The 14213-nt window shown below is 39.0% G+C and overlaps 1 protein-coding gene across 1 annotated transcript in view; it reads left to right on the top strand.

Annotated features, from left to right (window-relative positions):
* Nucleotides 1–5581: 5581 nt before the first annotated feature.
* CNTNAP4 (contactin associated protein family member 4) overlaps nucleotides 5582–14213 on the top strand; it is a gene marked incomplete at its 5' end in the record, with an annotated part of 164635 nt that continues 156003 nt past the window's right edge. The window contains one exon of the mRNA XM_057399931.1: nucleotides 5582–5775. Coding sequence (XP_057255914.1) covers nucleotides 5582–5775 — 194 coding nt within the window. The remainder of the gene's footprint in view (nucleotides 5776–14213) is intronic.

Below are 14213 nucleotides of genomic sequence, written 5' to 3' on the forward strand. Positions count from 1 at the left end.
TTGCTAAGCCAGCATGGCTTCAATAAGGGACCAATTTGGTGGCCTTCTATGATGAGGCAGCGGAACTGATGGACAGGGGTAGAGCAGTTGATGTCATCTGCCTGGACATATGCAAAGCGTTCAACACTGTCTCACATGACATCCTGATCTCTAAATTGGAGAGACATCAATTTTATGGATGGACCACTTGGTGGATAAAGAACTGGCTGGATGGCTCCCTGCAAAGCGTTGTGGTCAATGACTCAATGTCTGGCTGGAGAACAGTAGCGAGTGGTGTCCCTCAGGGATCGGTGTTGGGACGGGGCCTGTTCAACATCTTTGTTGGTGAGATGGACAGTGGGATTGGGTGCGCCCTCAGCAAGTTTGCCGATGACACCAAGCTGTGTGGTTCGGTTGATACACTGGAGGGAAGGAATGCCATCCAGAGGGACCTTGACACACTTGTGAGGTGGGCTGATGCCAACCTCATGAAGTTTAACCATGCCAAGTGCAAGGTCCTACACCTGGGTCGGAGCAGTCCCAGGCACAGCTACAGGTTGGGCAGAGAAGAGATTCAGAGCAGCCCTGTGAAGAAGAACTTGGGGGTGTTGTTTGGTGAGAAACTTAACAGGAGCAGGCAGTGTCTGCTCACAGCCCAGAAAGCCAACCGTATCCTGGGCTGCATCAAAAGGATCGTGACTAGCAGGTTGGAGGAGGTGATCCTGCCCCTCTACTCTGGTCTTGTGAGATCTCACTGGGAGTATTGTGTGCAGGTCTGGTTTCTTCAACATAAAAAAGGACATGGAACTGTTGGAACAAGTCCAGAGGAGGGCCACGAGGATGATCAGGGGATTGGAGTACCTCCTGTATGAAGATAGGCTGAGGAAGTTGGGGCTGTTGAGCCTGGAGAAGAGAAGGCTGCGTGGAGACCTCCTAGCAGCCTTCCAGTAGCTGAAGGTGGCCTACAAGGATGCTGGGGATGGACTCTTCATTAGGGACTGCAGTGATAGAACAAGGAGTAACAGGTTAAAACTTAAACAGGGGAAGTTTAGATTGAATATAAGGAAGAAGTTCTTTACTGTGTGGCTGGTGAAGCACTGGAATGTGTTGCCCAAGGAAGCTGTGAATGCCCCATCCCTGGTGGTGTTCAAGGCCAGGTTGGAGAGAGTCTTGGGTGAGGTGGTTTCATGTGTGGTGTCCCTGCCCATGGCAGTTGGGCTGGAACTTGATGATCTTAAGGTCCTTTCCAACTCTAACTATTCTTTGATTCTATGTTGCAGCTGTGGAATGGTGATTCAGGCTAGGCTATGGCTTCACACAGGCCATTTGAGATATCTTGCTGCTTCTCTTCTGTGGCTGTTCTGTATGGGTCTTATGTGGTATTGGTCAGTAGATGGCTGACAGTGTGCTTCTGGGACTGCATCTTTATTGTAATCCTTCAATTCAATTATCCCTGGCATTAGAAACCTCTGTATCTGTGTCTTTCTCTTCTTTCCATGTGATGTAGTGCAGTATAATGGGGTGGAATAGACTACATGGTTGTCTTGCCTTGCAAAATATGGAAAATGTGGTACTAAAGGCAAAAATACATCCCTCACCTGGCATCAGGTGTGTGCCACAGATTGTGTGTGCTACAGATGTGGACTGCCCTGCTTGCGAGTGTGAAGCTTCTTGTTTAATTTTCAAGGTTGTTCACAAAGTTCACAAATTTGGTTGTTCACAAAGTTTTTACTTGCCTAATGCTTCCATGGAGATCTCTACAGCCACTAAAAGAAGAAACAGCACGAACATAAAGATAAGTCTGTGAAGGCTGCAACCGAACAATTGAGTTGCAGCCACAAACCAGGGAGGATGCAGTTTCACTTTGTCTTCCTGAAGAAGTAATTCTAAGGAAAATCTGTTTGACCTCCTCTGTTTTAAGGTAAAGCCTGTGAAATATTAGTGGAGCCTTCATACTGTGAGTATGTGAGATTTATCAGTGATAAGAGTTTTAACTTGGTTAAATTTGGGAATTGTCAAAGGATGAATATCCTGGTAAATATTTCAGGACCTTTCTTGAATTGAGATTATGGGCCAAATACATTTACTGGTGGTTTTTTATCTGTATTCACACTGATTTTCCATCTTTTATAGTTTTTATAATCCCACCAATTTTCTGTCTGATTTACTAGCTTTGAAGGAATATGCCTTTTGGCACTTCAACCTAATCACACTACAGCCCAACTTCAACCCCAGGAGGCTAACTGACCCCTCATTTTAGTTTAGGATCTACATAATTCACAGGGAGCTGCAAGAATGGTGAATTGAAAAAAAATTTGTTTTTCAATTAGTTCATTTGTTCATTTCCACAATGCAAGATGAGATGGTACTGGATGTCAAGGCTGGTGGGTTGGCAGCAGTAAAACGATGCCCGGTCCAATCAAGAGACACAGCAGCCCTGACCCAAATACTACCCTGTTACCTTCCTTTCAGGGAGAAAGCCTTCCTATTGGGTTCTCCTTAACATCTGTTGGCACTGAATAAGTGCTACTGGTATAGATGGGAGTAGATGGGACATGTCAGGGTGGCTGGGTGAAGATGAGTGTAGTACAAATGAAGGCTGCTGCATGCAAATTTTGAGGGGAGCTTCTCAATAAGAAGGAGGAGAATTTAATGAAGAATTGAATTTACCTGAAAGGAAGATGAAGGTTTTTTTCAAGTAGTTTAAACATTGTCTTAAATTGCATCTTGTTAATAATTTTTTGAACTTGTGTTGTAACTGGAAATATGCTATTGTGGATGTACCTGTGTCATGGTTTGAACCCAGCTAGACAGCTCATTCACTCACTCCCCCCCTTCTTGCCCTCCCCCTACTCCCAGAGGAACGGAGAGGAGAATCAAGAATCGAAAAGAATGTGACTCCCACGGGCTGAGATAAGAACAGTTTAGTAACTAAGGTATAACAGAGATCACTACTGCTACCACCAGTAATAATAATGCTAAAAGGAAATAACAAGGGAAGAGAATACAGCATCTCACCACCAGCCGACCGATAACTCGCCGCCCCTTTCCCAGCCCGACCAAGCACCAGCCAATACCTCCTCCAACCCTGCAGCCCTTCCAGCTAACTCCCAGATACATCCTGGGCATGACGTGCTGTGGTATGGAATACCTCTTTGGTTGGTTCAGGTCAGGTGTCCTGTCTCTGCTTCCTCCCAGCTTTCCCTCCTCCCTGGCAGAGCATGAGGCTCACAAAGTCCTTGGCCAGACCAAAACATCATTGTTACCAGCTCTGTTCCCAGGCCAAAAGTCAAAACACAGCACTGCACCGGCTACCAAGAAGGAGAAAAATGACTTCTACTGCTCACCCCAGGACAACCTGTTTTCAGGGGAGAGGCTGAATGGGCCACATTTCTCTGAGAGTGCTGCTTGAGAAAACCTAGATGCCCCAGTGACATCTTCTCAGATAGCAAGCTTGTGATAGGCTTGGTTTTGCAGGCTTGGTTTTGCAGTAGCAAATGCATTACTGGAAATACATTAGTGATGGGTGTAATATAAAAAGCATGTGGTGGGGAGTAGTGTTAATGAGGCTCTTTCACTTCAGAAAGTAAATGAAAACATCTAAAGCATATGTCACAGAGCAAGGATGGGCTGGCTGAGGTCAGCTGTGGTTCTGAGCCCAGGGACAGGGCATAGGGGGAGGACCCATGGGAGACTGAGCAGGGCTACTAAATACTTAGTGCGCTCGGGGCACTTATGATGTTTCAGGAAGATAATGGAAAGATCAGGGAAAAGATAAACCAATAGCTGCTGAGTAGGAGGCCAGTGACCAGTTTAGAAAAGGAAACTCACATGCTCTCACTGAGGACTACATTAATATATTTATTATTTTATCCAGGGCTGTTTGTTATGGTTGGTTATCTCTCTGTGGTTTGGGTAAAAGGAAAAATTAAAAAAAAAAAGATTAAAAAGAAAAAAAAACACCAAAATTTGCCATCTAGTGCTAAATGAAGTACATTTGAAATCTGGATTTATTTTATTTTTTTTTAAATCTCTTTTGTCTTTACATTGCTGCTGAGTATGAAGAGTTGGAGAACTGGTAGAATAGTTTCTTAAAGAATAATAAACTGTCATGAAAAATTGAAAAGTCAAACTTTCTATTTTAAAGAAATAGACACTTTTTCACCTAGTGATATACTTTTCATTAAGAAAACACAAAAGAATGTGGATAACCTTGCCTCTGTATATATTGGGAATTTAGTGTGTATTTTCACTGAATTCCTATCTTAGGTAATGCTGTATTCTTTGCTTCTTGTTCTTCATTTTCAGAGATGTGCCTGTATTTCTTCTGTTAGATGTAGCCAGTTACATGTTCATCTAAGGAAGAAAGTATTCTCTATCAGAACTTACATTTATTAGAGACAGTTCAAATTTTGAAGGAATCTGTCTTCAGAGACTGCTAATTCTTGCCCATTTAACCAACTTGCGTGTGCAAACATTTGGGTGATTTGGGTTGTGTGATGTGACTGTCCCTTCAGAACTGTTTTGTATTTTTTTAATATAAAATATATGTATATGTGTATATATATAAAAAAAGTTGATATTTATTGGGAAAAGACATAGCTGGGATAGAATAATTGCCTTTAAGTGACTTCTGAGACTAATAGATCTTCTGTAATTAGTTTGCTAAATAATTATACCACTAATTTTGATTAAGTGAAAAGTCAAAGCCCCACTCAGCTACAGTTTCCATGAAAAATGGGTTAATAAAGAAACCACATAAAATTCATGTGTAGAAAATGCTATAGATATATCCTGGACCTGATATCTGCTTTCAGGAAGAAATTTCTGAAAGGAGAAATTCAGTAGGAATTAAGGTAAAATATCTCGAATTATTTGAGAAGTACATGTTACACTGTAATTAGCTTATAAATGTTCAGACAAAATAATTGCCACATACATGGTGCTTTATGCATTTCTCTGAGCTATTTCCCCTTACCTTGCTCTGTAGAATGAACCTCGCTTTTTGTAGCTTAGGAACTTCTATATTATTTCCCATTTTATTTTTATATGACAGTTTTAAATCCCTAAGTAATAATTCTTTTTTCTTTTTTTTTTTTTCTAAAGGAGATAATGTTAAAAACTTGACCGTGAACAGAAGTAAACAGATGTGATGTTTTATTTATGAACTGTTATGTATTTAAAGCCTATACAATCATAAGATTGGATTGAAATTGTCTATTTCCACACAATATACTGTTTATTGATTGTGGGAACTAGATATATCTGCTTTTCTTGTTCTGGATCTGTGTGCTTTAAGAAATTTTCAAGGTGTCTTTGTGTGAGTTTGGCTAATTAGATCCAAATTTGTGCTCACAAAATGAAACTTTTACCATTTGTTGTTACCCCATTCTCTAATAAGAGCTACTAGGTGCCAGCCATGTGTGAATGCTTAAAAATTCTGCAAAATGTTGTCATAACCCAACATTTTTTACTCACAAGATTGTCTGCCCTTTCACTAGATGAGGTTCCTCAAATGATTAATTCATTTTTGCATATACAAGTTTTCTATTCACTTTCTTCTTTTAAGAATACATTTCAATCTTTTTCATTCTTTTTTAAGGTGCTGGTGGCTGGTCTCCTCTTGTGTCCAATAAATATCAGTGGCTTCAGATTGATCTTGGTGAAAGAACTGAGATTACTGCTGTTGCTACTCAAGGTGGTTATGGGAGCTCCGACTGGGTAACAAGCTACCTTCTGATGTTTAGTGATAGTGGACGAAACTGGAAGCAGTATTGTCAAGAAGAAAGCATTTGGGTATGTTCTTTCAATAATGAGAATTAAGTTCCTGCAGTACTGATTACAGTGTGTTAATTTTGACTTTTTAATTAGGAAAAAAAAAAACCCAAACCCTTCTTTATTTTTTTCTAGACCATTTAATCTGATTCTAAAAAATAAATCAAGTAACAGTTTATTTAAAAATCCCAGTTTATTTAAAAAACAGTTAATATTAAGCAATATTTAATTTTAGATCTTTGGATCCAAAATTAAATTTGGATCAGAATCTGGTTTCTGATACTGCAAGCCATTTCTTTCCCTATTAGCTTTGTAGCTAACAATAATAATTAATAATCCTTTCTACGATCATCACTAATTATTCACCTGCATACTGTTGTGAGCAAAGGATACACAAAACCTGACAGACGATGTCCAAAATCTACATGAAAAAATAAATTATACAGTTCCAGACCAGAACTGCATCTTTCCCTGATCCCCAGTGATTAGCAGCTTGGACTGAACATTGTTATTATATTGGAAGAATATTGGTACTTGTGGCCTACATGTTTACCCTGTTACTTCTGTCCTTCACATAAAAAGATGATTAGTTTTTTAACTTTACTAACATTCAGGCTTCAGTTGTTTCTTGCTACAGTTAAATATTATGTTAAAATGTATTTTATTTTATGCATTTTATGATGACTTTTTATTTAAAATGTTCTTGCTACTGCTACTGTCAAACCCCGTCCATGGGGTGAGATTACACTGTGTCTTATTTTTTTCATAATTATCCTCCTTTTTGAATTTATTACTCTGTTTCAGATTGTGTTTTCATAACAAAAAGAAAAAAATGATTTTTTTAATCCGTATGGCTGTGGGAAGTGAAAAAAGAAAAACAATCTTCCAAATGTAAATGAGCATTAGCAGCTACAATATTGTCTTTGCCTATCTTCAGACAGACTGATAAAATAAATCTGAGAGGTAGAGCTGCTTTATCTCCTTAGAAAGGGCTTTTTTGAAATCCCATATTGGTATTGCAAACAGTGATGTAGATACTTCCTGAATATTGCTACCAGTAAAATATATATTAAAAAAAAATAATTGTTAAATGCTGATACAGACACTGGGTTAAGGAGGTTGTTAGATATGTAGGATTCAATTCCATTATCTGAAGCTTAATAAAAAATACATTATTTTAATGATTGCAGTGCAGATTGGAGGCATGGCTTGCAGGCACTGATGCATAATTCAAGGATGTAAACCATCAAATTCAGGGATAGTCCATTGATCTCTTTTATGTATCTTTAGGAGTTATGCTTCTAGGGGAATGTATTTTCTGCTTTCTAGCCTAATGTATAGATGTAGTCTTGAAATTAAACTTTTAAATCTCTATTTATTCTATAGATTTTCTTTGACTGTTACCTGTTTATGTTAAGCCTTCTTAACTGAAGTCCCTAAGTTCATTTCAGGCGAGAACACCTCACATTTTATGATACCTACTGTGTTATTTCTATCCTTTTTATAACTGACTCATTGCCTAACATACCAGAGGTAATGTTTTTTCCTTTTTTTTTTTTTTTTTTGACTACTACCATGCCTTAGAATGATGGAAAATGCTTGATTTTGAAGGTCCTGTATAGTATAAGTACTTCAGAAATATAATTCAGAAGAATTCTGAAGTATAAATACTTCAGAGTTCTCTTCTCTATGTAATGATTTGCACTCATTCTCTGCTTAAATAGAAAGATTACTTACCTTCTGTACAGTTTCACAGCTCCATACTTTTTATTTTCCTTTTCAGAAGTTAGTTTTGAATTGTGTTTGTCATTTTATGACTTACCCTAATTTAATATTCTGAATTTCCTGTTATAAATAAAGCTGATCGGAGTTTTTTCACTCAGTGTAAATTTTTTATAACTGAGATGCAAAGACAACTATCCAGTCATCTGCAGAGTATCTAATTATAAAAACTCTTTTCATAGTCTCTGAAAAGAGTAGTGTTTTCTAAGGCTAGTTCTTCTGACCGTAGATATCTGTGTTAGGTTGAAATGAATCGTGCAATTATCTCCACCATCTATAAAATGCTTCATTGCCTGCTGGTGATGAATTTCGATGTAGATATTCTGAATTTAGGTGAGATTAAGCCTATCCCCTCTTGTGGCTGCTAAATATGGTTTGTTTTCACTACTCTGCATATTAGGAATTAGTTTAGAAGGAATCATGGTGACCTTAGTCTTAACCCAGGCAATAGACCTTGATCTTACTCTTCTTATTGTTTATTGATGCCCTAAATGTATGCCTCACTTGCTGTCTTATACCTGTAAGGAGTTTATCTTTCATGTAGATTTTATTTATTGTTTAAAATCCTTTTAATTACTAAAGATACTTTTTTAAAGGCTAATTCTATTACTGTTACTAGGACTTCTCTTGTACAATAAGTATTTGCGAGTGTAGTTAGGTATAGGTAATTTTAGTAGTTTTTCCTTAGTTCGACAAAAAAAATCTATTTGCACCCTCATTTTGTTTTCTGTCCTCACTGACATGACTATTACTATTTTTTCAAAAGTTATTTCTAAGTATTTTCTGGACTGTTCTTGATAATTATGTAAAGACTTTTTTTTCAGGCAGAACTTCCTGGGATCAATATCAACATCTTACTAAGTTTGCAGAGTTCTGGTCAAGATATAATTCTAAAGCAAAATAGTTGTTATTAATGATGAAATGCATATTTGTGGACATCAGTTTTTTCCTCTGAGAAGGATTAATTTAACAATTACTATTTTGATTATATAAAATTTTATGAATGTTGAATGATTTGTTGTGCATGCCTTGCTTATTGGAAACTTCCTATGCTATAAAATGACTCACCATTATGCAAACTTTCAGGTTAAGGAATAACGAATCACAACCATTCCTCCCCCTTGGAATAAAATCAGTCACTGTTCTTCATCATTATCTGTTTCACTGTAAAAGCAAAAGTCTGTACCTATATGTTACTTTGCTGGACTTCTGTTAATTACTACTTTGAACCAAAATAATTTTCTACTGATTCTTCTTGCAGTCAATGGCATAGATAATTTAAATGGGTGCTCTATCACTACATTTTCCCTAAACATAAATTCCAGCTGTTGTGACCAGTACACAGACTGGCTTGTCACTCTTTCTGTTGCTACTTACAGAAAATAAACTACCTTTTAATCTATGAATTAAAATAGGGCAGATGGTGGTAATTTCAACATGGTTCTGATGTGGCTAGGTTTGTTGTAATATGTTCATCATTCACTTTTCATGCATTTTCGGCAAAAAAACTCCCAACAGAACAGTTTTAACTGCTCAATTCAACTGTGTAACTCAAGGATACGTTAACAACTTAGCTACAACTGACTTCTGTCTTTGTGTAACTTCCTCAAAGACAAAATTATCACAGGGTTTGTCAGATTCCATAATTTGTGTAAAAACTTCAAATGTATAAAGTGGTTAAAAAATATTTGCAGCTTTAAATTTTTAAATTCTTTGCGTAAAGTGTAATAGCATAAGGCAAGCAAACGGTATTTTACTTTCGGATGTTGATTAAAAATCCTCTGCATCTTGTGCAGAATGTGTGTTTTAAATTAAAAAAAAAAAAAAAAAGAAACTGTATCCTGAAATTGTAAAACATATTATAATCGAATTGGTTTATCTTAGAAATGTTCTGTTTCAGGAAGGTTTGTTAAAATAACAGTAGGAACAGCTATGGCATCACTATTGTCCATAACATTGGATATATAAAAGCAAGAGCTACTGACTAGAACAGGTAGAAGAAAAAGAGAGTGAAAAACGGGGTTATCAAAATCTGTGCAGGCCAGAAGTAAATTTTCTGGCAATATTGAATTAAAATAAAGATTTTCAGGATCTGAAAGTGAGAGAGTTCAGTTTAATGGCACATACAGAAATCTGCTTTGTCATGCTAGCTTAAGATGATAGTTTCAAGGCTTTCACCTTTAGCAGTTTGAGTGTTATGAAGGTAAATATAAAATGTGCTGCTTCTAATAGAGTATGTGGACTGGTATTACATAAGCTTTTGTAGTCTTTTGTAGTCTTTTCTTCCTTATTTCACCATTATCGTAATTATAGTAAACCTGACATATTTTTCCTAATATATATATCTTTATTTTTAAAAAGCAAGTATTTTTTTTCCAGATCCATTTAGATGGTTATGGTGCATATCCATACAGAGTGTGGTAGGTTGACCTTGGTTGGATGCTAGCTGCCCACCAAAGCTGCTCTATGACTCCCCCTCCTCAGCTGGACAGGAGAGAGAAAATATAAGGCTTATGGGTCAAAATAAGGACAGGGAGAAGTCATTTAGCAGTTACTGCAGTAGGCAAAACAGACTCGACTTGGGGAAATAAGTAATTTCAGTAATTACCAGTCAAGTCAGAATAGGGTAATAGGAAAGAAAACTAAATCTTAAAAACAGCTTCCCCCCACCTCCCTTCTTCCCACACTTAAATTACTCATATTTTTCCCTGCTTCCTCCCCCAGGAGCTTCAGGGGGATGGAGGTTGTGGTCAGATTGCCACACATTGTTTCTGCCTCTCATTTCTCCTCAGGAAAGTTCTCATATCTTACTGCAGGGTCCCATGGGAGACAGTCCTCTGTGAGTTTCTCCAAAGTAAGTCCTTCCCACAGGCTGCAGTTCTTCATGAACTGTTCCACCATGGGTCCCTTCCATGGGTGCAGTCCTTGAAGAACAGACTGCTCCGGTGTAGGTCCCTTCCATGGGGTGCATCCTTCAGGAATAGACTGCTCCAGTGTGAGTCCCTCATGGTGTCACAAGTCTTGCAGCAAACCTACTCCAGTGCAGGTTCCTCTCTCCACAGGGCCACAGGTCCTGCTGGAAGCCTGTTCCACTGTGGGCTTCCCATGGGGTCACAGCCTCCTTTTGGTGTCTTCCTGCTCCAAAGTGCAGTCCTCCATGGGCTGCAGGTGGGTATCTGCTCCACTGTGGACCTCCATGGGCTACAGGGGCACAGTCTGCCTCATCATGGTCTGCACCATGCTGCAGTGGAATCTCTGCTCTGGTGCCTGGAACACCTCTCCCTTCTTCACTAACCTTGTCTGCAGAGCTGTTTCTTTCACATATTCTCACTCCCTTCTCCAGCTGCAATGACTCTTTGTGCAGTAACTCTTTCCCCTTCTTAAATGTGGTATCAGGGAGACACTACCACCATTGCTGATGGGTTTGTCCTTGACCAACAGTGGGTTTGTCTTGGAGATGGCTGGCATTGGCCCTATGCACATGGGCAAAGCTTTGAGCAGTATCTCACAGAAGCCATCCCTGTAGCCCTGCTAGTACAAAAACCTTGCCATTCAAGCCTAATACATAGTGTTACCTATTTCTTCCAATAAAGCTTTTCTGTCAGAAAAATATAGTTATGGCAAAAAAAAATAATTTACATTCTGTGTAGCAGAATTGACTTGTTTCACATCTTAAGGTAGCATAAATGTTGGGGGGGGGGTTGTTGTGTGTATTTTAGGGGTGGTATGTTTCTGAGTAAGACATGAGAAGTGGAAGTAGGTAGTATTATCTTCCATTGAACCCAAGATAGGTCCAAACAAGAATATGAAATCATTTGAGATAAGAAACATGAGGTTCAGTGAAAAAGGGTCAGATACTGAATCATTTATTGGATTCAAACATTTGAAAAGTTTGCTTAGCCTGTTATTTAATGGGAGGAGAAGAATACAGGAAGGTGAATAATTCATAACTAATATTTTATTCAACAAATGTTTGCATTTTCTTCCTCAGAACTGTCTGTTAGGGCGTGATTTACATAAATGAATCTGCTATTTTCAAATTATTTGTAAATACTGCTTTTAGAAATAGTTCACATTCAGCTTGCTACAATATTCATGAATATGTCCTGGCAGCTTTCAGTATGTACACAGACCACAATGATATGTTTAAATTCCCCAGCTAAGTAACCGTAAGTGTTAAGTTCAGAGCTTCATGAGTAAATGTTCAGAATAATGAATTTGAAACTAATTTTCCAGAAGAATTCTGTACTAATTTCATGACACCATGGTGAATATATTTACGGTACCCCATGAACTAGAAAATTGTGGGTAGCAAAAACAAATGATATATTAAAATTGGTTAAAATAATTTAATTTAAAAAATATTGTGACTGATCACTTTTAATGTCTGTGTAGTTATACGGGAAATTAAATCCCAGCATCTCAGTACTGTTAATCTTCTGGATATTTCTAGTAACACCTGATTTCTTGCCTTCCTCTTTGGTTCCACAGCCGCTTATTATCATTTGTAATTATCAGAAATAGTACTTTGAACAACATTTTCAGAGCTCTTTGGTTGCTTGTTAAGCAACATCTCTTCCTAGAAACCAAAAAAAAAATTTTGATGCATATGCATGCATACATCCACGCTTACAAATGCAGAGATATATTCCATGATAGGAAACTGACTGATACAGATTCTAATAAAGAGAAATTGCATAAAAATATACCTTATATATCTCTATAATTGAGGGAAATATGAGTAGATTTATGTCAAGTAATACTACTCAAACAATGTTTCTGCCACGGTTTGTATGCTGAAGAAGCTTAAAAGTATGAAGTTGGAACTCGAAAAGACAAACAGATCATAGAATCACAAAGTCTCAGAATCACAGAATTGTTTATGATAGAAAAGACCTTTAAGATCATCAAGTCAAACTGTTAGCCCAGCACTAACAATTCCACCACTTAACTGTGCCCCTAACTGCCACATTTGCACACCTTTGAAAACCTCCAGGGGCGGAGATTCAGCCACTTCCATGAGCAGTCTGTTCCAATGCTTGATTACCCTTTCATTAAAAACATTTCTCTTATATAATAAGATCATAGAATCATAGGATAGTTAAGGTTGGAAAGGACCTTAAGATCATCTAGTTTCAAGCCCCCTGACATGGGGGGCTCACACTAAACCATGTCAACCAAGGCTCTCTCCAACCTGGCCTTGAACAGTGCCAGGGATGGAGCATTCACAACCTCCCTGGGCAGCCACCCATTCCAGTGCCTCACCACCCTAACAGGAAACAATTTCCTCCTTATATCTAATCTGAACGTCCCCTGTTTAAGTTTGAACTCATTACCCCTTGTCCTATCATTACAGTCCATAGCGAAGTGTCCCTCTCGGCATCCTTGTAGGCTCCCTTCAGCTACTGGAAGGCTGCTGTGAGGTCTCCATGCAGCCTTCTTTTCTCCAGGCTGAACAGCCCCAACTTCCTCAGCCTGTCTTCATACAGGAGGTGCTCCAGTCCCCTGATCATCCTCGTGGCCCTTGAACTTCATAAGGTTGGAATTGGCCCACCTCTCAGGTACGTCGAGGTCCCTCTGGATGGCATTCCTTCCCTCCAGCGTATCAACCAAACCGCACAGTTTGGTGTCATCGGCAAACTTGCTGAGGGCACACTCAATCCCATTATTCATGTTGCTGATAAAGATGTTGAACAGGATTAGTCCCAGTACTGTCTCTTGAGGGGCACCACTTGTTACCAGTCTGCAGCTGGACATTGAGCTATTGACCACAGTTCTTTGCGTGCGGCCATCCAGTCCTTTATCCACCGAGTGGTCCATTCATCAAATTTAGGTCTTTCCAGTTTAGAGACAGTCTTTCCAGTTTAGAGACAATCTAAGTATATCCAATCTAAATCTCCCCTGGTGTAATTTGAGGTCGTTTCTTCTTGTCCTATCACTTGTTACTTGTGAGAAGAGACCAACACACACCTTGCTACAATTCTTGTTCAGGTAGTTGTAGAGACTGATCAGATCTCCTTTGAGTCTCCTCTCCAGGCTAAACAACCCCAGTTCCCTCAGCCACTCCTTGTGAGACTTGTGCTCCAGACCTTTCACCAGCTTTGTTGCCATTGTCTGGACATGCTCCAGCACCTCATTGTTTGTCTTCTTGTTGAGGGGCCCAAAACTGTACACAGTGTTTGAGATGTGACCTCACAAATGCCAAGTAGAGGACACTTCCCTAGTCCTGCTGGACATGCTGTTTATGATATAAGCCAGGATGCTCCTGGTGTTGTTAGCCACTGGGCTCACTGCTGGCTCATACGTAAGCTATCTTTCCCAAGTGCTTTTCTGCTGGGTGGCTTTCAAGCCACTCTTCCCCAAGCTTGTAACAATGCATGGTGGTGGTGTGACCTGTTGTATGTTGTAGGACCTGGCACATAGCTTTGTTGACCCTCATACAATTTGCCTCTGCCCATTTTTCCAGCCTGTCCAGATCCCTCTATAGAACCTTCCTGTCCTCAAGCAGATCAACGCTCCCACCCAACTTGGTATCATCAGCAAACTGATGGTGCACTCAGTCTCCTTGTCCTGATCCTGGATAAAGACAATAAATAAAAATGACCTCACTCTGACTCTCAGGGAAGATCACTTGTGAGTGGCTGCCAATTGGATTTAATTCCATTCACCACCACTTT

Source organism: Pezoporus wallicus, unplaced genomic scaffold, assembly GCF_028554395.1.
Source record: "Pezoporus wallicus isolate ANWC-B61680 ecotype Strahan unplaced genomic scaffold, APGP_CSIRO_Pwel_v1 contig_8437, whole genome shotgun sequence".
In the NCBI taxonomy this organism is placed as follows: Eukaryota; Metazoa; Chordata; class Aves; order Psittaciformes; family Psittacidae; genus Pezoporus; species Pezoporus wallicus.